At 54.6% G+C, this 25251-nt stretch overlaps 1 protein-coding gene across 1 annotated transcript; it reads left to right on the forward strand.

The window, feature by feature from the left end:
- Nucleotides 1–15920: 15920 nt before the first annotated feature.
- Nucleotides 15921–17936, forward strand: FLRT1 (fibronectin leucine rich transmembrane protein 1). Its single transcript, XM_036765573.1, has one exon. The coding sequence runs from the start codon at nucleotides 15921–15923 to the stop codon at nucleotides 17934–17936; it is 2016 nt and encodes a 671-aa protein (XP_036621468.1).
- Nucleotides 17937–25251: the final 7315 nt, after the last annotated feature.

The following is a 25251-nucleotide window of genomic DNA, read 5'->3' on the forward strand; positions in this document are numbered from 1 at the left end:
ACAAAGTAGGAGGAAGGGCACTTACTGCACCTGGGCTCCGAGGACCTGGGTTCAAATCCTGACCTGGCCACTCCCTTCCAGTGTGATCTTGGTTGTTCCTGTTCTCTGGGTCCCGTTTTCTCCTCTTTAAACTAGGTGGGGCTGGCCTAGAATGCTAAGGTTCCTTCCTGTTCTGAAGGCTGGGCATCAGCACACATTCAGAGGTTCTGGGCAGATCTGGAGGCCGGGTCCGATCCCAGTGCTGCCTCTTGCTCTCCAGGTGGCCTTGGGCAAATTAGTCTCTAAACCAGGGAAGGGGAGTTGAATCAAAAGTTTCTAACATCCCTTCTAGTTCCAAATCGACCATCTCAGGCCCTCTCTGAGCCATGGTTCCTTTATATGGAAAACTCCAGGATGGGTCTGGATCAGCGGCTGCCAGCCGTGGCCCGAAGATGCCCTGCCCGGGTGGGCCAGGAGGACCATACACAGGTGACTTCTCAAAGACTATGAATAGGGCTACTATGATCATGGTGGGTCAGAGGGTCCAGGTGGGCATGAAAAGCAGGATTCTTTTTTTAATGTTAAAAACAGGTCCTTAGCTTGAAACAGGTCAGGAACCAGTGGGCAAGATGGTCCCTGAGTCTTTCCAGGCTAGGCTCGGTCCCTGAGCGTTCAGAGGCTGGCCCATCCCACTGTGGCAGATGCCCAGGCCTGCCTCACACAGACTCACAAAGGCATCCTGGGCCACCCACAAGGCTCCCCCTTCCCCTTCACCTCCGCTCCATGGGAGCTGCAGCCTTGCAGAACCGAGCTGGCCCAACAGAAGGCTGAGGAAGCTTCCCAGGACATGTGGAGGGGCTGTCCAGTGGTCTGACTGAGCCCCTGAGGCAGGGCCCTATGGTGGATGCTATAAGGGACTCCCACCCTAAATTCAGAGAAGAGTTATAGCCCCCTACCCTCTGGCTCAGAAGGAAGCGCATGGCTCCCTCTGCTCCTTGGGGGACCATCATCCTGGCCAGGCTCTGCAGCCTGCAGAGGAAGAAGGGTAAATACCAGGGCAAAGCAGCCTCCATCCTCCTGGCACGTGGACAATGCCGCCTCCATCCTCTGCCTCTCTGCTCAAGGGGGAGGACCAGGAGACAGTGGGAAGAATCCCAGGTATAAATCAGAAGTCCTGGATTCAAATCTCAGCTCTGCCCCTCGGAGGATGGGTGGTCTTGGACAAGTTGTGTCTGGTGTCTGCTCTGGTGGACGAGGAGATTCCTAAGGAGGCGGGGCACCCAATACCCACTAGTCATACGGCTCAGTTAAATCCAGAAGGCACTGACTGCCTCCCAGCCCAGCGGGGGGTGGGGGGGAAACCGAGACCTCCTCTACAGCTCTGCAGCTTCAGGGAAAAAGAAAAACAAGCGAGTAGAAGGTGGAGCAGATGAGACCTCCGGCACCCTGGCTTGGCACTAACCACCTCCCCTCCTGGTCTAACCAAGATGTCCAGAGAGGAAGTCAGAGCAGATACACTCTAAGCCCCCTTCTAGGGCCTAGGGCCAATAATCACTACGGTCGGCAGCTATAAAGACGAGAAGAAATAACAAGGACGTGTTAATGATCGCAGCACGCATTTATGTAGCAGCTTACGGCATACATAGGACTCTCCATATGGGATATCATTCGGGCCTTTAAACAGCTCTGGGAGGTTGGTACTGTCCCATTTAACAGATAAGGAAACTGAGGCTGAGAGAGAATTTAAGGACTTGCCCAGGGTCACACAGCTAGTTAAGTGTCAGAAGCAGATGTGAACCCAGGTCCTCCGGAGGCCAAATCCAGTGCTCCGTGTACTAAGCTAGGCCACGTCAGTATAATGAGATGTGGGCACACTTTACTGTCAGGCTAGCCCTGGCAGTGGCCTCTCAGACCACCTGGGGCATCCCTAGGGTCACACTGCTGCCCATCCCAGTGAGGAAGGGGCCCTCCTTCTCTCTCAGATGCCAACCCTCTGGAACCTCCCCACGAGTCCCCAGGCAGGGCAAGGAAGCCCCAATCTATAAAAAAGATGGAAAATGCCACCCTTTCTCTCCGCCGAGCACAAGGAAAGAGGTTTGATTTATGAGTGCGCCAGGCCCCGGCCCATCCGTCAGGCCACCCGGCGTGCCTCCATCTGCGAGGGCATTAATAGCTGTGTTATTAGGCACCAGCATGAAGGATGCCCTGCAGATCAGCTCTCGCCTGTTATTTATTAGAAAGGCAAATCCCGCCTGGTGGGGCTGAGGCTGGAGTGAGGAGGAGCGGCATTTATGGATCGCTTTCCTTGGCCCAGGGAGGGATGCGACCGAGGGTCTAACCGATGATGGCTGCTCCTTGGGGCTGCTCTCCCCCTTCATGGTTCTGTGGCTCCCTCCTCCTGTTTGGAATTTCAGTCACCCAAAGTCCCCAGGCCACCCTCCCCAGACAGACTGCTCTCTTGTCATCTCCAGTCTTCAATCTGTTTTTCTCTCCTTTCCCAGCAGAGACCAAGGCTTGAGCAAGGGAACTCGGGCAGGGCACCCAGACAGCCCTACTGTGCCCTAACCTACGTAGGCATTGCTTAGGCCTAGAATGGCGTCTTTGCCCCCTGAATGCTTCCTCGTCCCTTCACGTTTAAGTCGGACTCGATTCCCCTTGGAACTCACAGAGCACTTTGCTTTCGGGGGGACTGGAGCTGTAATTGCCACATTCTAAGGAGGTTTCCTAGGTGGAGAAAACCCCCTCTCCTAAGGCAGGTGAGCGCCGCTGAATGTCTGGTCCTGAGAGATGCTTGGGGCGTGGGGAGCCACACAACCAGGAGAAACGGGACTCGAACCTAGATCTTCCAGGTTCCAGCCTCATGGAGCCCCCAGCCTGGGGTCCTTGCAATGCCCTGACCCAGGGAAATCTGTGATCTCAAACAGGCTCCAGTCTCTTCACCCGGGAAGCCATTTATCTCCCTCCCTCTGGCCCTGCCAGCCTGATGCCAGGTTGTCCCACCCAGGGGTCTGAGGGCAGAGTTAAGAATGCCGAAAGCAATGATTAACTGCCATCTGTATACTGGTGCTGCAGATATACCGATGAAGACTCCAGAGGCCCTGCCTTCAGGGAGTTTACAATCTACTGGGATAAAGCAGGAGAGACGAGGAGCACAGGAGAGAGGCAGGCAAAGTGTTGGGGAAAGAGAGACAGAGATGGAGGAGGGAGGGAAGGGGATCCCTTTCTGGGGACAATCAAGACCTTGAATGATTCCAAAAGCAACTATTAAGCACCTGCTGCCCTCTGAACACCGGGTGCCCTGGACTCTGCCATTCCAGCTCAGGAGGCACAGCCCCGGGTGGGGAACAGCAGCAGTAACGACTCACTTCTTTAGTCTCTCACTGCTTTTAAGGAGTTTTACAGAGGTTACTCCATTTGGTTTTCACAACAGTAAGGAAGGCATCGCTATTATGCACATTTTACGGAAGAGGGAACTGAGGCTAGGAAAAGTTAAATAGCTTGCCCAGGGTCACACAGCTGGGACTGAGGCAGGATTTGAACCCACGTCCTTCCAGTGCTCCAGGTACCACACCACACTGGCCCCTTCCCTGCTTCACTCTCCCCGAAGGAGGGCTGCCCATGCGGCCACACCACTGGGCCGGTCAAAGTGGCACCTGACTGCAGAGTGTAGCCTGGCATTGTGGAAAGGGTGCTTGAGGGTTTAGAGTCGAAGGACCTGGGCTCAAGTTCTGACTCGTCATTTGCTACCTGTATGACATGTGGGCAATCCACATTGCCGCTCTGTGCCTCAGTTTCCCTGCCTGTAAACTGAAAAGGTTGAATTAGCCCCTGATCCTATGGCCTCAGCTTCCCTGCCTGTAAAGTAAGGACCCTTCTGGCTCTGGAGTTATCAGCCTATGGCCTTATGAAAGCCTACTCTGCTGTTTATAGCCGGAGTGATCCGGAACAAGGCGCTTCCACTCTGGGACTCAGTTTCCCTCCCTGTAAAATGGAGCAATTGAAACTCCAGCTTCTGTGCTTTGCCTCAAATGGCAAGCCAGAGGCACTGGAGGGAGGGGCGGTTGAAGGTGGAGGTGTCCCAGGTGAAGAAGCTGGTGCCTCCCGTCTGGGGTTGTGATCGCATCCCTCTCTCCCCAGAGGCAGGGGCCATGCCCAGGCAGCGCCAGTCACACTGGGCGATCTATATGGCTTTAGTCCCCTCCCCCACATCTGCACAGAAATCCAGCCTCTGATTTATGCCCAATAAGCATTAGAGATAGAGAGGCCCTTCCTGGGGAAGCAAGTGCTTCTCTCTCCCCCAGGCAGGCTCGTGGCTCTGGGGATCCCTCCGGGAGGAGGGGGGCATCAGAGAAGAGGGCGAGGCCTCCCGAGTTCTCCCTGAGCCCGTGATGCCCTACCCAGCTACGTCTGAGGGTGCCCAACTCCGCCCTATGCCCTCCCCTCCACTTTCTTCTCTTCTTTGTCAAGACAACAAACACGTATTAAGTGCCTACTGTATGCCAGGCATTGTGCTAAGGATCCGAAAAAAGGCAGAAACAGCCTCTGCCCTCGTGGCGCTCACAATCTAAGGTGCCGTCTGCATCACCTGGAGGTGACAGGGGGCCACAGGACCTCACTGAGTACGGGAGGTGAGGCAGTCACTTTGGACGCCTAGTGGACGGCGGGCAGGAACGGGAGGCAGGGAGGCCCGCCAGAAGGCAGCTTCTCTGCTTCTCTCTCGGCTCCAGGCTTCTCCTCTCTAAAGTGAGGACCCTCTGGGCTTTCAAGCCTGGGATTGTATGAGCCTTGGGGCGTCCCATCCTCTGGAACCAAAAGCGTCAAGCCTCAGCATCCCGCCAGGAGTCTGGATGATGGACGGAGGCACAGACATGGGAGTCAATTCTTAAGAAGTGGTGGAAGAAAAAAAATCCGGAGGAGACGCGCCTCCCTTCATCTCGAACCCCTTCTGGCCCCAGAAGCTCCTTATCGAAAGCAGTTATCAAAATCATTAACCTCCTCCGAGCCCTCCTGGAAGCCTCCCTCCTTCCCCTCTGAAGTCCAGGCTAGCCCGGGCTGGCACCACCCAGACAGCGCAGACAGCCCAGACCAGGAGCAGTTAGCGACTTGGGTTACCAAATGCTTCGCAGATTTGCATACCTGCCTTCGATAAGGGCTGATGAATAATGCATGAGCCATGAAATTAGGAAAATAATTAACTTAAGGTTTCAAAAAAAAAATGCCCACATCCTGCATGTTCATTACCAGCGACAGGGATGGGGCAGGGGAGGCAGGGAACCCAGTACCTTCCTGATGGCAGCAGCCCAGGGGCATGGCTGGTAAGTCCGGGGTTCAAATCCTGCCTCTGAGACTAGCTGGGTGACCCTGGGCAACTCCCTTCCCCTTCAGGGAGAACATTCACCTACAAGCTGGCCCAGCCCACCTGGGGAGAGGGCCCGTGGGGCAGTAGTGTCCCGGAGCAGGGAGCAGGCTTCTTGGGAGCTGAGGTGGTCAGGGTGGGGTCTCCCCTCCCCCTTCCTCTCAGCTGGCTGGCAGCAGGTCCTGCTGAGAAATTAGCAGATGAGACTTTAAGCTGTCACCCATGCAGGGAGTGCATTTTCAACAGGGATTTAAAATGAAGAATGACTGACAGCGTAAAGTGACATGGGGGGAGGGGAGAAGGAAAGGGGGTTTTATCAAGGCCAGGAGAGGTCTAAGCCCAAGGTACCTGTGGGAGGCAGATCAAACCCCCTTACTATTCATTCATGTTGTTCCTTGCCCCCATGACAGCGAACCCTGAAACCACTCACCCCCAATTCTGGATTTGTGATCCTATGTGCAGTTACTGAACCTCCCTGGGACTCAGTTTCCCCAGCTGTACAATGAGGGGGTTGGATTGCATCCATGGGATTCCTCCACCTACTATGTGCTGAAATCCCACTCCAGCCTGGCTAGAGGAAGAGCAGAGGGAGTGGGGCAGAAGAACCCAATCATCAGCCTAGGAACAAGATGGGGACGCTGTCTTGGGGCTCTAAATCAGCTCCTTCCTGATGCGCCAGGGCCCAAAGTAGCAGGCCGTCCAAGGGCCGGGGATGGCTGGGACACAGGCCAGGGCCGGAGCTAAGCGAGGCTCGGAGGAAACCTCTCTTACAGCTCATCCGATCCGCTCCCTGCACCCTGGAGCCTCCCCAGCCCAGGGGAGGGGGCAAGCAGGCCCAGGGGCCCCTCTCCCACCTGCCCCTCATGCCACAGTGAGCTACGAGGGCCATTAAGCTTTTTATGTGCTACAAGGGCAGGCTAATGAGGGAAGCCTGCCAAGGGGAGAGTGGGCAGGCTAGGCAGGAAGAGAACCCAATTTATGGAGGCAGGAAAGGTGGGCACAGGTGTCTGCAACATCATCTGTGGCTGCTGCCTGAGTGGCATAGACCTCTCTGGGCTGGCACAGGCCTCAGCTCAGGAGCAGTCCGGGCCCTGGAGGTGAGGAGGGGCGCACACCAGGGAAGGATAAGGAGGCCAGGCCTGGGCCACTCTGACCCAGCTTCCTGAATGTGCCGGACCACTCGGCTCAGTTCAATGACATCTATCAGGGACCTGCCGTTTCCAGAGAGAGAGCAGACCGGGCTACAAGCCCGCATGTATGATGCCCCCCCCCCAAGGCCCTGCGCAGGGAAGGTGCATCGCAGGTTTGGCGCCAGCCCCCATGTGCCAGGCAGAAGGTACCGGGGGGAGTTCTAACAGTGCAGAGGAAACATTTCTTCTCTAGTTTATAGGAGATTGACTAGGTCACTGAGAAGTGATCACTTGCCCAGGGCCACCCCAGGCTTCAACCCTGAGCACCACCACCCCTTACCCCAGGGCTAAGCAGCCTCTCTGGGCTTCAAAGACTAGAAGGAAATGGTCCCTGCCCCCAAAGGGCTAACATTCTCCTGAGGGACACAGCATGGATCAGGAACTATGACATTCAAAAAAAGTACAAAGTACCCCGAGGAGGAGGTTGTGTTTGCTTGTTTCCGACTCTCTGGCACCCCACTTGGGGTTTTTTTGGCAGAGACACTGGAGTGGTTTGCCATCTCCTTCTCCAGCTCCTTTTACAGATGAGGAAACTGAGGCAAATAGGGTCCAGTGACTTGGCCAGGGTCACACAGCCGGGAAGTGTCTGAGGTCGGATTTGAACCCAGGAAGGTGAGCCTTCCCAACTCCAGGACCAGACCTTTTGTCCCCAGGGAGCACCTGAGCTGAGCCGCAAAAGATGGCATGGGCTTACATCCTTCCTCCTCTCTGGGCCTCAGTTTTTCCCTTGGTAAAATAAGGTGGTGGGAAAATGCTCTGGAAGCAACCACAGTTCTAAATGTGAAGAGACTCTAAGCTCCTCAAGGGCAAACCGGGCTTTTGCTTTTCTTTCTGTCCTGAGCGCTTGGCACAGTGCCTGGCACATGCTGACTAAAGGCCTGGGTGCACCTGCTCCTCTGGAGACGGTTTGTCTCCCTGAGATTCAGGCTGGACCTGGGCCTTCCTGACCCCCATCTGCCCCCAAGGAAGGGCCCATCTCAACCCCCCTGCTCCCACCCCCAAGGCAGTCAGGGTCTCTCCTCTTCAGCTTATTCTGCACAACCCCCAGCACTCCCAGCCCGCCCAACCCATCCAGGCCTAAACAGCAATAATTAATAACAATGCTTAGTACTTAAACAAGGCCCTTTATCTTCAAAGAGACTCATCCCTCCAGAAACTCAATTTCCACAAACAAGGAAGGGAGGGGTGTCCTCCTCTGATCTGAAGCTGAGCAGGGAGGGAGACCAAGGAAGCAGCATCATAGGGAGCCTTGGAGGAGCTGTTAGGTCCCTGGAAAGATAAAAGATTTTGCCCCCAAAGTCATCAAAAAGAGACAAATGAAACCCCCCCCCCACAGAGCAGAGACAGCCCTGGCAGGGCCGGGGGGCCGTGCGTGTGTGATGGGCGATGTAAATCCTGGCAGCACGGAGGTGGCAGCTCATAGCCAGCAACCTTCAGGGCAAGACAAATGCAGCATTTGAAGGGCCCCCTCCTCTGGGAAGGGAGGAGGAGGGAGCTGAAGGGGCACACGGGAGAAAGGCCGGCATGCCGGTGCCCTTGGAAGGCTGCCTCCCAAGGGCAGGGACTCCTCCAAAGCCAGGACCGGCCAGAGAGAAGCAGATTGGAAAAGGCGGCTGCTGCAACCCCAGGCGGGGGCCACTCCCTGGGGCCACCAGCCAGGGTGGCTGTTAGAGCGCCAGAGGCCTCAGCCAGGCTGAGTGGCCACAGAAAAGCCCCCATCCGGGCATCGGCACCTGTATTCCTCCTTGGGCTCACCGCATAGATCAGAGGCAAGGTGATGCTCCCTCGTCGGCCTTGTCCATTGTCTTCGTCCCTCCCCTCCATCTCTGACTGAGAGCTAGCTCCTGGACGCCCAGGCTCCTGCTACATGACAAAGACCGGCAGGATCACGGGGGGGAGGAGCTTAGAGCATCCAGCCTGCTCCCCGAAGAGAGGAAGAAACTGAGGCCAAGAGAATGGGAGGGACCTGTCCAAGGTCACCCTTAGACAAGGTCCATTTACACTAAGGAAAAGTGTCATATGAAATAGGTCACAAGTATTCACTCAACAAACATTTATTAAGACTTCTTACCGAGAGAGCTGAGAACCAAGATCCAAACTGGCCAAGCCATCCCAGAGGGAAGTGAAGCGTGTCCTCGGCAGGTCTTTGGGGGCTGGGGATCAGGGAAATGTGCCCAGCCCCCACCCTAGGAGACAGCTGCCTGGAGCAGGACAGAGGGCACCGAGTTGGAAGTCTCAGGACCCGCTACTGACTACCTGGGTGACCTTGGGCAAGCCTCCTTATCCTCCCCAACACAGCTCTAACTAGCTCAGTGCCTGGCACGTGGCAGACACGGTTTGCCCGCTTGTTGACTTGGCTTGGTACCTGCCAGCTCTCAATCTATGGCCCTATGATCCTCGTAAATAGGAGAGAAAGCTCAGGCCGTGGCATCTGGCTGATGACCGTGAGCTGAGAAGCTGCCCCTTCCTAATTTGTCTACCACTTGACATGCATAGTATCATAGCAATCGTGTGAGTTAAGTATGATCACCCCCATTTCACAGATAAGAAGGCAGAGGCCTAGCGGGGTTAAGGGATTTGCTCCTGGCCACAGAGCTAGTACCGAGTCTCAGATGGGATCGTAACCCAGGCCCTCCTGAGGATAGCCCACACGAAGTCCACTCCACTTCAGGGAGCCTCCCGCTAACGGTATTAGCAGATAACTTTCACATTAGTCAGAGAAGTCTGGCTCATGACCAGCTATTATCATACTCCAAGTGTGTGGCGATGTTTCTTAAGTTCAACTGATGACGCATGATGGAGACGGATGTGGGGACAGGTGCGGCTCTCAGGAGAACCCCTGGGTCCCCCAGAGGGGGCCCCCAAGCGCAGAGAGGCTGCTGGGGCCACAGTGTTCTCCCACCTTCTCCAGCTTTCTCTCGCCTTCGGCCCACGTGGGGTGTGTGTGTGAGTGGCGGAGACAGGAGGGGAGGGAGCCTCAGGGCTCCTGCTGCCTGTCATCTGTCTCTGGCAGGACATAACTCACTCTGTGTGCTAAAGCCTGCAGGATCACAGAGACTGAAATGATCCCATAAAGAAAAGCGATTTAGTAGGTCTAATTTGATGGACCACATAAACGGCCTAACACCACAACAAGGGAGTGAAAAGGGCTCTTGGCAAACGGATGGGCCAATTAACCAGTTAAACCAACAAGAGGTGTTATATTATTCTGATCGTCACTCTCCCCCCCACTGGGGATCCATGTCCCCTCTGGGCTGAGCTGGGAGGTAGTTACAGATCAGAAGGGTCAGCCAGGGAGGCCTCTGGGCCACCGGGGGCTGGAGGCAGCAGAGAAAAGCCTGGCCAAGATGAATGAGGCCAGCGGCCGCGGCAGGGGAGCAGCAAGGCCTCCCGTCCCGGCCTCCATCGAAACCTCCTGGTCATCCATCAAGCATCTGGGAAAGACGCGATTTAGACTTCATTATGATTCCAGGTCCTCCGGACGCTGCCAGAATGTCAGGAAGCTCAACAGAAGCCCGGAGTGACATATGACTGGCCCTGGAAAGCGTGGCCTTGTCCTCGGAGGGGCCACAACCTCGAGGAGTGTAGGCACAGCCAGACACTCCATCCCCATGATGTGGATAAATGGGCCTGGGTGAGCGCAGTCTCTGAAAGGCTGCTCTGGGGCTGTGGGTGCAGCCACAGGCTCGGCACCAAGGGGACCCCAGGAAGAGATTCGTGAAAAGCCAGATCATCAGATGTGATGGAGAAGCAGAGAGCAGAGCCCCTCAGCCCAGCCACAGGAGGGGGTGAAGATGGCCCTAGACGCTCAAACAAGTCACCAAGCAGAGATGGGCCGGGCCTGTACACAGCCCCGTCTCTGCGGCCCGGACCTTGCCTTTGCCTCTGATGATGTGGGTTAGCCGAGCCTACAGCCTGGCCCTGTGCCTCAACCTCCCAACGTGGGTGAAAAAGAACCCGGGAGCCTTCCTGATGACCTCTATAGCGCTTCAGCGTTCGTACAGGGACTTCCAAATGTTATCTCATATGAGTCTCATTTTACGATGAGGAAACTGAGGCTGGCAGCCATTATGTGACATACAGAAAGTGTCTGAGGGCAGATTTGAACTCAGATCTTCCTGACCCCAAATCCAGTGCCCAATCCACCATGTCAAGGAGTCCCTAAAAATGGGGTTGGGTGGGGAGCGTGTCGAGCTGGCCAGAAAGCTGCTCCGATGAGTCAAGTCAAGGCCACAAGCATTTGTGAAGCCCCTACTACGTGCCAGGCATCAAGGATACAAAGGAAGGCAAAAGTAGCCCCTGCCCTCAAGGAGCTTCCAGTCTAAAATGAGATATATACAGGATGAATGGAGACGTTCATTTGTCTTCTTAGGAAGCAAAGTCCTGAGCAGTGCCAGAGGCAGCCTCTCACTAGCATCATTAGGGGAATGTTACTTACCGAGCAGCCAACCTTGGGACTCCCTCCTTCAGGGCTCTGCAACCCCAAACTCGGGAGCATCTGAATTCAGAGCAAAGAGGGATGACGGAGAGATCTGGGTTCGAATCTCAGTAACCCTGGGTAATTCCCTCCCCCGCTCTCAGACTCAGCATCCTCATCTATAAAACGCAGACAATAGCATCCCAAAGTCCCCAGGGTGCCGGGAGGAAAACACGAGATGACGTGCAAACTCCTAACAGGACGGACGCAGTGGTCACCGGCATCTTCAGTCTCTTATGCCCTGGACCCCTAGGTTCATCAGCCTGCGGAAGCCTATGGGCCCTGCTCACAGGACACCAAAGAAAGCAATTTGTTGAAATACAGGGACCAGAAGACCAAGGCCGTCGCCCCCAGGCCAAAGACCTCGATCTACCCCGTTCCTTCTCCCCTGCTTCCAATGAGGAAACCGAGGCCCAAAGAGAGAGGAAAGGATTCACCCAAGGACGCACAGGTAGCCTCAAGTCCGGATCTGAACCCGGGCCCTCCAACACCAGAGCCAGGCCATATTCTGCTGCTCTGCCCCGGGATGTAATTTCTCTCTGTCTCCCCTCACCCCACTGCCATACCTGTGCCATGAGGGTGTGAGGGCACACTGCCCGGGAAGATGTCCCATGCCCACCCCCCCTCCAAGGAGCAGGTGGGCTTCTAACAGCTGACTCAGACAAAGAGCTTTCTAAAGCATTCTTCACACATTATCTCACTTAGGCTCACAGCGACCTGGGAGGCATCATTCTGCCCACTTTACAAATGAAGAAACCAAGATTCAGAGAGGTCTGAATGGTCACCCAGCCAGGAAGCATCTAAGCTTGTCTTCCTGACAAGCTCAGCATTTGATGCCCTGGAGTCCCCCTGGCAGTGGAACACTGAGACCATGAGCTCCTTTGCTAATGCCCCTCGGCCAGAAATACAAAAACAAAAAGAAAACTGTCAGAACAAATCCAGACAGCCCAATGCTGTAGAAACGCCAAGCGGGCCTTAAAACGCCAGCATTCCCCACTGTTTGCAGGCCGGCCTGCCTAGGGCTTGGCAGGTACAGGGGCATATACAAGTGGGACTGGCACCCCGGCCTGGGTACCAGACAGAAGGATGGGAGCCAGCAGACAGACTGAAAGAGGGACACCCCAACCTGGGTGTTGGGGGCAGACAGACAGAAGAATTACCACCACCACCCCCCTCAAGCTCAGGTGAGGGGCCAACTTCACGAGGCTCCAGGCAGTTTCTGGCACTCTGATTTCTGAGAGAGAAGATGCCTTCCCCACTGAGGTGGGCAGATAATTTTTCCTTAATTGATTTTTACCTTTACTCACTGTGAAAGAAGGTGAGGAAATATGGGAGAAAAAATCCATTTTTACCATTTTTTCATTTGCAAAAATTGAAATGACGCCTCACAGGCAATCAGTCGGGCTGTGGACTGGTCCCTTTATTAAGTCTTCTTGTTTTAAAAAAAGGAGAAGAGATGTACAATTTTTCTCTAAAATGGTTAAATATTTCATGATTTTGGAAATCACCCTGGAGCAATTTTTCCACATAACCCAGAGCACGGTGCGGTGGAGACCCCAGAGCGCACTGTGGATTTCTTTCTCTCTTTAAAGGGAAAAAAAGAAGTTGTATTGATGCTTTTTAAAACACGATTCATCTCTTGATATTCTCCCACAAAGTCCCCACTCTTGTCACAGAGAGGAGTGATGGTTAAGCAAAACTAAATGGTGCTCTAAGTGAATCTGACAAGAAGAGAGGGAGGGAGGGAGGAGAGAAAGAGAGAGAAGGAGGGAGGGAGGGGGAGAGAGAGAGGGAGGAGAGAGGGGGAGAGAGGGAGAGAAGAGGGGGGGAGGGAAGGAGAGAGAGGGAGGAGAGGGAGAAGGAGAGGGACCAGGAGAGGGAGGGGAGAGAGAGGAGAGAAAGGGGGGAGAGAGAGAGGAGAGAGAGGAGAGGGGCAGGGAGGTAGAGAGACAGACAGCGACAGACAGAGAGAGACAGAGACAGGGAGAGAGACAGAGAAAGGGAGAAGGGGAGAGGGAGGGGGAGGGGGAGGGGAGGGGGAGAGAGAGAGGAAGAGAGGAAGGAAGGAAGGAAGGAAGGAAGGAAGGAAAGGATTACTCTGTGTTGGGCCCTGGGAATACAAGGAGAAAAGCCTTCATGCCCTCAAGGAGCTTACAATCTAATAGGTAAAGAGAACACAGACAGGGAAGTGATAGCCAGGACAGAGAGTGGCGCCACTGCCAAGTACGACCCTAACCTATTCCACGCCCTCTACCTCTACCTCTGCCTCTGCCTCTGTCCCATTATCTGTCCTCTGGGACTCCGCTTGGTCAATACCTAGAATCTGGGTTCCGCTGCCTCTTAAAAGTTTTGTTTTTTTTACATAACCGTCACCATGCTGGAGACTGATTTCCTGGTTCTGCTTTCCTTGCTCCACATCAGTTCATCCAAATCTTCTCATGCTTCCCTGATCTCCTTACCTTCATCTTTTCTCCTAGTACAATAATACCCCATTTCATTCACAAACTTGTTTGTTCAATCATCTCCAATCAACAGACACCCCCCCCCACTGTGCTTGCCACAAACAGTGCTGCCACAGACACTGCGGTATCTAGGGGACCCTTCCCTCCACCTAGGGCTTCCCTGGGGGTCAAGCCTGGAAAAGCCACGGCTGGGTCACAGAATCTAAACCATTTAGTGCCTTTTCTACGAGACTGTACAGACATGAAAAAAATGCTTCCCTTCCCCTAGTCTTCCACATGTAATACCCAAGGGACACCATTTCACGTTAATTTAGAGGAACCTTTGAAAACCCCTGTAACTCTCCTGGGCAATGCCCCGCAATGGCGGTGTTTACACCATGTGCCGCCTCCCATCTTCGGTTACATCATGTCACTGATGTAACCTCCGCTGTTCACACAGCAGGTCCACCCCATGTGGCCTAGAGATTACCTGTGGCCAGCAAGCTCCAGACCCACAAGATAAGCCTTGAGCCCATCACCAACTATGAGCCTGCCCCAGGTGAAGGACAAACACCACACTGTGCGCTTAGCCAGACTGGATTAACGTTAGCCAGAACCCCCCCGATCCCAGCCAATGATTATCACACTCTGCACGTGGGGCAATGCTCCGGGTCTCTTCACAATCCCAGGCGTCGGTTAGATCTCTTTATGTCTGGATACCCAAAGCCATCACAAAGGCCCACCAAAGACTAGCGCTTTCATCCTATTTTATCCTTCATTCTAATCACTCACTGTCCGGTATGCACACCTGAAGCACCAACTGTATACACCAGATCGTACTGGTTCCTGACCAAGGGACCAAAGTTAGAGGGGATACGGTCACTTCCCCCTTGGGACTCGCTGTCCAGGACGGAGAAAGACGGAAACAGAGAAATGTCTGCCACCCAGCGGTGCACGGGAAGCGTGTGAAAGAGTGATAAGCAAAATGGTCCATGATGTCTGAGGAGGGGGACAGCTTCCAATGGAGGAGGTCAGGGAAGCCTTCAAGGGGAAGGGGCGTTTGAGATGGGGTGGGGGGGCACCCGAAGCAAGGAGTACAGCCTGAGCAGACACAAGGTAGGAAATGCTAGGCATGCGTGAAGAACACAGGGTGGTCCAATGTGGCTGGAACCCAGAGCTTGTCAAGGGTGGTTACAGGAGATAAAGTATAAAGAGAGAACAGCACCTGGATGTAAGAGGCCAGGAAAAAGACTAGGAGATCTAATCGAGAATCAATAGGGAGCCACGGGAGACATTAGGGGAGAAAAGGGGTGTGACGAGGCAGATGCACAAGGAGGCACATCCCGGCAGCGCACGGACACAAAACCTGGCAGGGGATAAGAGATGGAGCCTCCCTAACATGCAGGCTGGGGGTGCCCCATCCTCACCCCACCTGAGCCCACATTCTCACTGTGCATCTTCCCCCAGCACCACACAGAGGAGTTGTACAGGCGCACCAAATGGCTGAAGAGTGGGATGGGAACACAGGGCAGGGTCCCCGGGAGAGGGCCCCACAGATGGGACCTTGACCAAGACTGGTTTGCCTGTTGTGAGCCCTCTGAGGGGGCGGAACAGGCTTTTACATTTCTCTGGACGCCCAGCATTTCACACAGTGCCAGCACATAGTAGGTGCCTAATGAAAGCTCAAGTCCAACTTCCTCATTTTAGAGATGAGGGAACTGAGGCCGGGAGATGGGAAGAGAGGTTCCTGAGGGCCCTCGGGGCACTCGATACAGGCTTTGTGTCCACGCACTGCCAGGATGTTCCTCCTTGTGCATCTGCCTCGTCACACCCCTTTTCTCCCCTAATGTCTCCCGTGGCTCCCTATTGATTCTTGATTAGATCTCCTAGTCCTTTTCCTGGCCTCTTACATCCAGGTGCTGTTCTCTCTTTACACTTTATCTCCTGTAACCACCCTTGACAAGCTCTGGGTTCCAGCCACATTGGACCACCCTGTGTTCTTCACGCATGCCTAGCATTTCCTACCTTGTGTCTGCTCAGGCTGTACTCCTTGCATGAGGTCCTAGGATCGCAAATGCTGGGCTCTTTTCATCATGGCACCCTGCCCCTTGAGGGGAAGGAAAGAAGAGAAAGGGGAAGGGGAAGACAAAGCAAAGCAATGGAAAAGAATGTCAGGGAGTGAGGAAAGGAAGGAAGGAACAGGGGAAGGGGAGGAAAGGAGGAAGAGAAAGAGGGAGAAAGGTAAGGAGGGAGGGAGGGAGGGAAGGCTAGATGCTTTCCCCATGACTTCCTCCTGCATGGTCCCAGCTGTAGGAGGATCCACTGTGACATGGGTGATGGCAGCCTGGTGTCCTGTGTGCCAGCTGTGATGGCATCTCTGGGGCTCGCTATCTGACTCTCACTGCACTGATTGTGTTCCTCCTGCAGGAGTCGAGGACGTGAGCCGGGTGGGCACCCGGCTCTCCACCCTGTGAATCATGGTGACGGCACACTCCACCACCGCTGCTGCCGCTACCACCACCACCACCATCACGACCACCGTGGTCATGACCACGGCCACCATCGACTTGCGGGACTGGCTGTTCCTGTGCTACGGGCTCATCGCCTTCCTGACGGAGGTCATCGACAGCACCACCTGCCCCTCTGTATGCCGCTGCGACAATGGCTTCATCTACTGTAACGACCGGGGTCTGACCTCCATCCCAGCCGACATCCCGGATGACGCCACCACCCTTTACCTACAGAACAACCAGATCAGTAACGCGGGCATCCCGCAGGACCTGAAGAGCAAGGTCAACGTGCAGGTCATCTACCTCTACGAGAATGACCTGGACGAGTTCCCCGTCAACCTCCCGCACTCCCTGCGCGAGCTCCACCTGCAGGACAACAACATCCGGACCATCGCCAGAGACTCCCTGGCCCGCATCCCGCTCCTGGAGAAGCTGCACCTGGACGACAACTCCGTGTCAACCGTGAGCATCGAGGACGACGCTTTCGCGGACAGCAAACAGCTGAAGCTGCTCTTCCTGTCCCGGAACCACCTGAGCAGCATCCCGTCCGGCCTGCCCCGGACGCTGGAGGAGCTGCGTCTGGACGACAACCGCATCTCCACCATCCCGCTGCACGCCTTCAAGGGCCTCAACAGCCTGAGGCGGCTGGTGCTGGACGGCAACCTGCTGGCCAACCAGCGCATCGCCGATGACACTTTCAGTCGGCTCCAGAACCTCACGGAGCTGTCTCTGGTCCGCAACTCGCTGGCCTCCCCGCCTCTCAACCTGCCCAGCGCCCACCTGCAGAAGCTCTACCTCCAGGACAATGCCATCAGCCACATCCCCTACAACACGCTGGCCAAGATGCGCGAGCTAGAGCGGCTGGACCTCTCCAACAACAACCTCACCTCCCTGCCGCGAGGCCTCTTCGACGACCTGGAGAACCTGAGCCAGCTCCTGCTCAGGAACAACCCCTGGTTCTGCGGCTGCAACCTCATGTGGCTCCGGGACTGGGTGAAGGCGCGGGCGTCTGTGGTCAACGTGCGCGGGCTAATGTGCCAGGGCCCCGAAAAGGTTCGCGGCATGGCCATCAAGGATATCACCAGCGAGATGGATGAGTGCTTCGACGCGGGATCTCAGGGCAACGCTGCCGCCAAGACCACAGCCAGCAACCACGCCGCTTCCACGACCCCACAGGGCTCGCTCTTTACCCTGAAATCCAGGAGGCCGGGAATCCAGCTCCCAGACTCGAACGTCGACTACCCCATGGCCACCGGAGATGGTGCAAAGGCCCTGGTCATCCACGTGAAGCCACTGACCGCGGACAGCATCCGCATCACCTGGAAGGCCACACTTCCAGCCACTTCCTTCCGCCTCAGCTGGCTGCGTCTCGGACACAGTCCCGCGGTGGGCTCCATCACGGAAACCCTGGTGCAAGGAGACAAGACAGAGTACCTCCTGACCGCCCTCGAACCCAAGTCCACCTACATCATCTGCATGGTCACCATGGAGACCGGGAACACCTACGTGGCCGACGAAACGCCGGTGTGCGCCAAGGCAGAGACGGCCGACAGCTACGGGCCGACCACCACCCTTAACCGAGAGCAGAATGTGGATTCCATGACAGGCCTGCCTCTGGCGGGCATCATCGGGGGCGCCATCGCTCTCGTCTTCCTCTTCCTGGTCCTCGGGGCCATCTGCTGGTATGTCCATCGGGCTGGGGAGCTGCTGACCCGCGAGAGGGCCTACAACCGTGGCAGCCGCAAGAAGGACGACTACGTGGAGTCGGGCACGAAGAAAGACAACTCGATTCTGGAGATCCGGGGGCCCGGGCTCCAGATGCTGCCCATCAACCCGCACCGGGCCAAAGAGGAGTACGTGATACACACAATCTTCCCCTCCAACGGCACCAGCCTCTACAAGAGCACGCACACGATCGGGTACGGCACCACCCGCGGTTACAGAGACGGTGGCATCCCAGACATAGACTACTGCTACACATGATGGAGAGGCCCTCTGCCCCTCCCCGGACCCCCACGCCACCCTCTTTCCTCGTGCCCCCTGGCCCCGCGCCCACCTGCTTCTTTCCATCTCCTCCTTGTGTGGAAACACGGCTTCCCACGCCCACTGGCTACAATCTAAGAAAGAAACCCCTGCCTACGCCACAGAAAACTATTTTCAAGCCAGAAAACAAGGGGAGGGGTAAATATTTTATAAAAACGACAATGAAAAATTTGTTTGTTTGGTTTTTTTTAAGGAAAATAATAGGCAAGGAAGGGAAATTGAGGTCGGATACCATAATTTATGTGAAAAATGCCAGATGGGGGGAGGGGTGGCACAGGGAGGGAGACCAGGAAAGACCTAAAAATAAAACAGAAAGAATGTTCTTTTGGGGAACTGGAAAGATACTACCTGTACAATCATCCGTGTCAATCTCATGTTCTGTTCGGGGGTAGAGATACAAAAGAACCGTCAAGTGAAAAGCAAACAGGCTTTAAAAATGGAAGGAAAAAAACCCCACAAAAGCCGCACCCGAGCGTTCTCTTCTCAGGCTGCTAACTGTTGGCATTCGGGAGGTTTTTCAAGCTTCCTTCAAAGAAAAGAAAAGGGGAAGGCGAGGGGGGAGGAGACACTATCCCCCCAAAACCTCTCCCCTGGTTCTTTACCACAATCACTTCCTTGACGCGTCTGCAGAAAGACTGCCCGGCTCCCCCACATTAGCTGAACAATTTGTAACTGATTAAAGAGACTTGTTTTCTATGTTGAAACCTGATCTGGTCCATGCCCGATGCTCAGTGAACGGCAGGACCAGCTTCCCAGGGCCATTTCTATCCGTATGTATCTCTCCGTGCGCACCTGTAGACCAACAGCCAGGTAGAAGGGTGAGGCCAGCAATAGAGACGCTATTTATAGGTCATTCTTGGGTTAGAAACAAGAGAATCCTCCCCATCCACCCACCCACCCAACAGAAGTTCTTGTCTTCTGGGAAGAAGCAAACAGGCTAACAAAGTGTGGTAGGGCACGGGAGTGGGCTGGGCAGGGGAAGAAAGAGGATTCCAAAGGAGGGCGTTTGGAAAAAATGAGAGTTAGGGGCTCGGGGAGGAGATGGGAAGGGGAAGAAAGCAGGCACCTTCGGGTTTCTATCATGGCTCAGGTTCCATCAAGGTGTCTTCTGCATGAGGTCATTCTCTCCTGTGCTGATGGTATGATCACTCCCTGGGACCACCAGGATCCCCCCTGCTCTGCCCAATCACAGGTCAAATCCACCCAGGCCATCATAGAGCATCTTTTACCAACAATGTTCTCTGTTACGAAGCTGGGAACTGCTCAGGTTTTCAAAAGGAAGAATCAGCATACGATGGTCTCTTGGCTGCCCAAGAGGAGGCTAAGGAAGATCAGAATTTCTCAGGAAAACCCTGGGAGAAAAACAAGCCCAGAGAAGGTGAGGAGACCTCAGCCTGCCTGTGCCCTGATCCTCTGGTCTCCATAAAGGGCTACTTGCTCCCTTTCTAAAATAAAAACCCTGGCCTTCTACAAGTATGTGTTCCCAACTTTGGAAGGTGCTAAGCTTTCTGTTCCTGGCTCTGGTGTGAATGTCACCACCGTTGACCAGTTGATGGTGGAACAGCTGGAGAAATAATGAAGGGGACCCCAGAAGAATGAGCAGAAAGGGCACTTTGGGGTGTCATATCTTAGTCCCTGTCACGCCTGCTCCAACCCACAACACAACTGCCAACATGCCCCTGCCCTTCCCTTCCACCGAGAAAGATGCTTCCAGAAAAGAAATGCCGTTCTGAGGACAAGGAGAAGGAAGAGGGGCCGCGCTTGGGGTGATCACCATTCTGACGGCTTTCTGAGAAGCAGAAGGTACAGAAGCCCAAGCAGCTTCCTGGCTGTCTTCACCACCCGCCCCTTCACCTGGGCTCCCCAAGGTCGAAGCTTCTCCAGGCACACAAGATCTCCTGGCTTCCTCTCTGTGAAGAGAGGGCTGGTTGAAAGAAAAGAGCCCAGGACCCTCAGAAGAGACCCAGAAGATTCACAGCCAAGCTGATGGATCCGTCCCCAGGACATCCGTGCCAGCTTTCTCCCCAGACAAAGCGCTGAAAGAGCTCGGCCACATTTCCTTCCCAACTGTCCCCCCCCTCCACCCCCTTCCCATTTAAATGGAAGTAGCAGTGAGGGTGTGAGAGAAAATAGCAAAGCCTTAATTTCACAGTTGTAAATAAGCCAGACTCTGTCCCCCATCCGCTGCTCTCTGTCTCTCTCTGTCTGTTTCTCTCCATCTCTCTGTCACTCTGTCTCTGTCAGGGGGGACACGCTATTTGGGGGGGGGGCCTAAAACTGCTGAGGTCCCTTAGCCCGCGGGACAGCAGGACTCAGATGTGCGGCTACCCCTGTCTGCCAGGGAGGGGAGGCCGGCCTAGGCCGTCTGTGAAGGTCAGAGGGCAGAGAAGCTGCTTTTTACAAACGGGGTCATTCAACCCCACCCCCTGCTCTCCCAAAGGGAACCTCTCTTTGAGGGACTTTGGGAGGGGTCAGGGTCGAAAACCATACCCCGCCCCAGCAGGGCTGTTCCTTCCTCCTCCCATCAGGAAAGATAGTTCCATGTTATTATCGTGACTACGAGCTTTCCCCCAAGCCTTTTCGAAGCTGTCTGGGCTTGGCATCAATTCAAATGAGGTTTTCCGATGTCCATCATCCCCCATCCCGCAACGCCAGGAGTCAGGTAACGGGCTCAGGGAGAAGCCTGGGACAAATCGGAGAGCAGAGACCACACTGAGAAAGGACCACCAGATGGTCAGCCCACAAGCATTTATTAAGGGCCTGCCCTCAGAGAGCTGCCAGTCTAATGACATGACCACTGTGCTCTGGAGACATCCGGAGGGACCTGGGATCCGAGGGTGTGGTCCTAGGTAAGTCACTTCCGTTCTGGGCCTCAATTCCTTCATCTGTAAGAAGAGGGGGCTGGGCCTCTTCCAGCTCTCATAGCTATGTGAAAAGCCGTCACCCAGAGGGGAGATCATACCGCTTCCCCCTAACCCCAGATGGCAGAACCAGGAGCAACGAGACTCCCCGCCAGGGAAAACTTCCTAACCATTACAGCTGTCCACAGGTGGAGCGAGCCGCCTCGGGGAGGTAGTGAGCGGCCTGTCGCTAGGAGTATTCAAGCAAAGGAGGTATGACCATTTGTTGAGGGTGAAACAAGATGTCCCTGAGGTCCCTTACAACCCTGAAATTATACGAGATAATAGTAGCAGAAGCCGACATCTCTATGATATTTTAAGGTTAGCAAAGACGCAATGTCATTTGGTCCTCAAAAAGCTGGTCAGGTCGATGCTACTACCACACACCTTTTACAGATGAAGTCACTTTTAAGGGATGTGGCCCAGTCACAGGGACAGGCCAAGCAGGAGGCGAGATCTGACCCCAGGTCTCTCTGACTTCAAGTCTGACGCTCTGCCCACAGCCCACCTCAGGCCCTCGATGGAACGGCCCAGCCAGCGCATAAGGAACAGACTTCCCTCTGACCCTCCGGCTCCAGCGTGGGCTGGCCCCCTCACTGGTCAGCCAGAAGGAGGCTGGGAGTCCGGGGGCTCTTCTAATCTGACCTCTCCACTCCCCAGGCCAGGCCCCTGATTCCTCTGAGGCCACACTGGCCTATTTGTAAATGAGGGCGCCACCACCCGCCCCCCTTCCCTCCTTCCCACGCCGGGAGGGCAGAAGGAAAAGCGTTCAGAAAAATCCAAAGTCTAGAAAAGACGGCCTCTCGACCAACACGAGCCAATCCACAATGGTGCAGGGGCGTCCCATTACCAGGAGGGCTCCAGGCAGAGGGTCTCCCTCCTCTGACCCCAAGGGCATTCCCGAGGGGACCTCTGACATCCACGGAGCTCCCCCATCCCCACCTGATCCAGGCACTCCCAGATAAAGACTTTCTCCCAGTCCTCCTATTCCCACCACAAAGGTTCCCAAAGGCCCCCCGGCTCTCCCACAAGCTTCCAGTTCTCGTTCCTAAAGAATCTGTTTCTTGCCCGCTTCATTAAGAGGAGAGGAAAGACCTATGGAATTACAGTCAGAGTCTGGGTTCAAATCCTGCTCTGGTCACCCGCCTGCTGGCATCGCATCACACACACACACCCCTTGGCCTCCATCATCTGCACAACAAGAGGGTCGGTCTAAGTGATCTCTGGGGTCCCTTTCCACTGGAAATCCTATAAACCTGTGATCGTGACCCGGGTTCAAATCTGGGCTCTCCTTAGTAGCTGTGCGACCTTGGGAACGTGGCTTTCCCTCTCTTTTTCCTTTAACTCTGCAACGCATTGGAAGAGCATGTCAAAGCACCAGCTGATCCCAGAGGTGGGAGGGGCGCGGGGCCAGGAGCGTATCACCAGGGGCCAGGCGGCCTTCTTGCCTTCTAATCATCTCCAAGCAAAAGACCATCTTGGTCAGTTTGCCCAACTCTCCATGACCCCATTTGGGGTTTTCTTGGCAGAGATACTGGAGGGGTCTGCCATGTCCTTCTCCAGCACATTTTACAGATGAGGAAACTGAGGCAGGCAGGGTGAAGTGACCTGCCCAGGGTCACCAGCTAGTAAGAGACTGAGGCCGAATTTGAACTCAGATCATCCACTGCAGCGCCACCTAGCTGCCTGGGAAGGATACCTCACCCAGCCTCAAAGATCTCTGGCAGAGACCCTGCCTTCAATCAATCAGTAAGCATTTATTAATAGCCTACCGCACGACAGACACTGTGCTGAGCTTAGGGCAGCTTCGGGCTTCTTAATCCAGCCTCTTCATTTTACAGATCGATCAGCCAGCCAACAAGCATTGATTAAATGCCTACTGAGTACCAGGCATAGTACTAAGTGCCGAAGATCCAGAGCTTGGAGGAAACCTAAGGATCTCTAGTCCAGCTTCCTTGTGTTACAGAAAAACCAACAAACAAGTACTTATTAAATACCTACTGTATACCAGGCAGGCAATGAGCCAAGAGCTTGGAGGAAACCTAGGGATCTCTAGTCCAGCTTCCTCATTTTACAGATCAATCAACGAGCACGTATTAAACACCTACTAAGTGCCAGATACCATGCTAGGTACTAGGGACAGACAAAAGCGAGTCAGTGCTTGCTTTTGTGAAATCTGGCCCCACCTCCCCAGAGGGCCACAGGAGAGGAACTGGTAAGATGCTCTCTTTGAGGAGATGCAGGTGCCCCTCAGGAGAGCATTGGGAAAGCCACTGCTTGCAATGTGGGCCCTCCCTGGCCGCGCCTGGATGGGAAACCTGTGCAACAGCATCTCTGCTCTCTGAGGCGACAATGTGCTCCACCCCCAGCCTGTACCCCTGCCTTGATGAGGCAGCCTCTGAGCTAAGCCAGCTTCTGTTCCATTTGAGACAGGTTTTTTAAAAAACAACCACCCAAAAAAGAAGCCACATTTTTATTCTGGTTAAGTGGTTTAGCCTTGGTGGTAATTAGATGTAGTGATTAGAATCTCTTTTCTATTACATTGCAATTTTCCTTTAAATTTTTTCTAGGAAAAAAAAAAACCCAGCCCAAGGAAGCGAAGAAAGGAGGCCCCAGAAGCTGCCGATTCATTTGCATCCTGCGAATGAGGCCTCTTGTGCGCCATAGCTCAAGAGAGGGGGCCCAACGTATGGAATGCTTAAGAGATTACTAAGAATAAAATCTATTAATTAGTCATACTCCATTCTGCAGACATGATCCGCATCAAAAGACTCTTTTCTTCCCTTTTTTTCCTGCCTCTACCCACAGGCTGCCGCCTCCATCTCCTAGTCTAAATTGGCTCGCTGCGCCTGCCAGGCTCCATGTTAGAGCAGGAGGGTGTGGGGCTGGGATTCAGGCCCTGGTGCCCCGGCCAGAGGGATCCTGGAGGCCCCACTCCCTCCTCTGACTCTTGCTCCTCTCTTTCCCCTGGCCTGAGGACAGGGCTGGGAGGCTCAGGCCTCAAGAGAGGAGTCAGGGTAGATGGGGCTCCCCCAGACACACAGACCCTCAGGCCTGAGTAAACATCCTCCCCCAGCAATGTTGGCCAGAGATCTGGCCCTTTAGATCAGGGCTTCTAAACCTGGGGTCCGAGGACCCCTGACGGTAGACAGATTTCACAGAATCTGGGAATTTGGAACAAAAATGATACCCTTTTTTTCAATAATCTGTAACTGAGCATTTCCTTCAAATATTTAAAAACCCTTCCTCTGAGAAGGCCCCTAAGCTTCGCCAGACGGACAGCCAATGGGAGCCATGAGACAAGAAAGGCTAAGATGATCAAGCCCCCGGGAGAGGGAGGAGAGAAGGCCCAGTCCTCTTCCATTGAGGCCTTGCCTATCCTTGGCCCAAATTTTATTTTATTTTATTTGTAAGGGTAAGAAAAGTAAGAATGGGCCGTTGCTTCTGGGGAAAGAAGATAATCCCGGCGAGGCAATGGCCAAGGGCTAGGCATTATAACGGGTGATGGAGGGAGGAGAGATGCCGGATTTCAAAAGCTGCTGCAAAAGCACGACGCCGCATGAAGGAAAGGGCAAGGGACTGAGCAAATGCCCCTGTGACCATGTTAGCACAGCCCCTCCCAGAATTTTAAATAACCACTTAGCACCACTACCCCCTCCCAGATCTAGTACCCCCAGCGAGCATCCGTCTAGGGCTTCAGAAAATCGGACTTCCTGGTCACCAAGAAAAGGCTCTGTCTCAGATGGATGCCGCCGGGCAGCATTTACAGAGGCAAGAGGAGGATTCAGACCTTGGTTCAAACCCTCCAGGGGTCCGGCCTCTGCCCAATAGGAAGCTGGGCAAGACAGGCGCAGAGGCTTCTTCCGTCATCAAAGTTCTGGGCTTCTGGCTTCCTGGACCAGAGGAGGAAGAATACGAGCTCCATAGGGGACATCAACATTTATGAGACACATTTGTATTGTGCTTCAAGGACAGTAAAGTGGCCTCCTCCAAACCAATCTGTCAGTGCTGTGATCAACACGTCCATCTTAAAGATGAGGAAGCTGAGGCACAAGGTCACAAAACCAGGGAGTGTGGAAGCCTATACCGGAACCATTTCTCCTCCACATTTAGCAAGATGTGGGCCCCGCTGACCCTCCACTCAGATTCTGAAGGAAGACGTTTAGGCAGAGAGTGGTAAACCAAGCCTCAAAGTGGGGAGAAGAGAGTTCCTAAGGCCAGGCTCCTCACAGGGATGACCAAGAGGAGCATCGCCCATCCCAAGATGGGACTTAAGCAGGTGCCATGGGTGAGAGTAGAACTGGCCTAGCCTTCCTTCCCACAATGACCATGACCTAGGGTGGTATGGCCCAGTG

The sequence above is a fragment of the Trichosurus vulpecula genome, chromosome 6 (genome assembly GCF_011100635.1).
Source record: "Trichosurus vulpecula isolate mTriVul1 chromosome 6, mTriVul1.pri, whole genome shotgun sequence".
NCBI lineage: Eukaryota > Metazoa > Chordata > Mammalia > Diprotodontia > Phalangeridae > Trichosurus > Trichosurus vulpecula.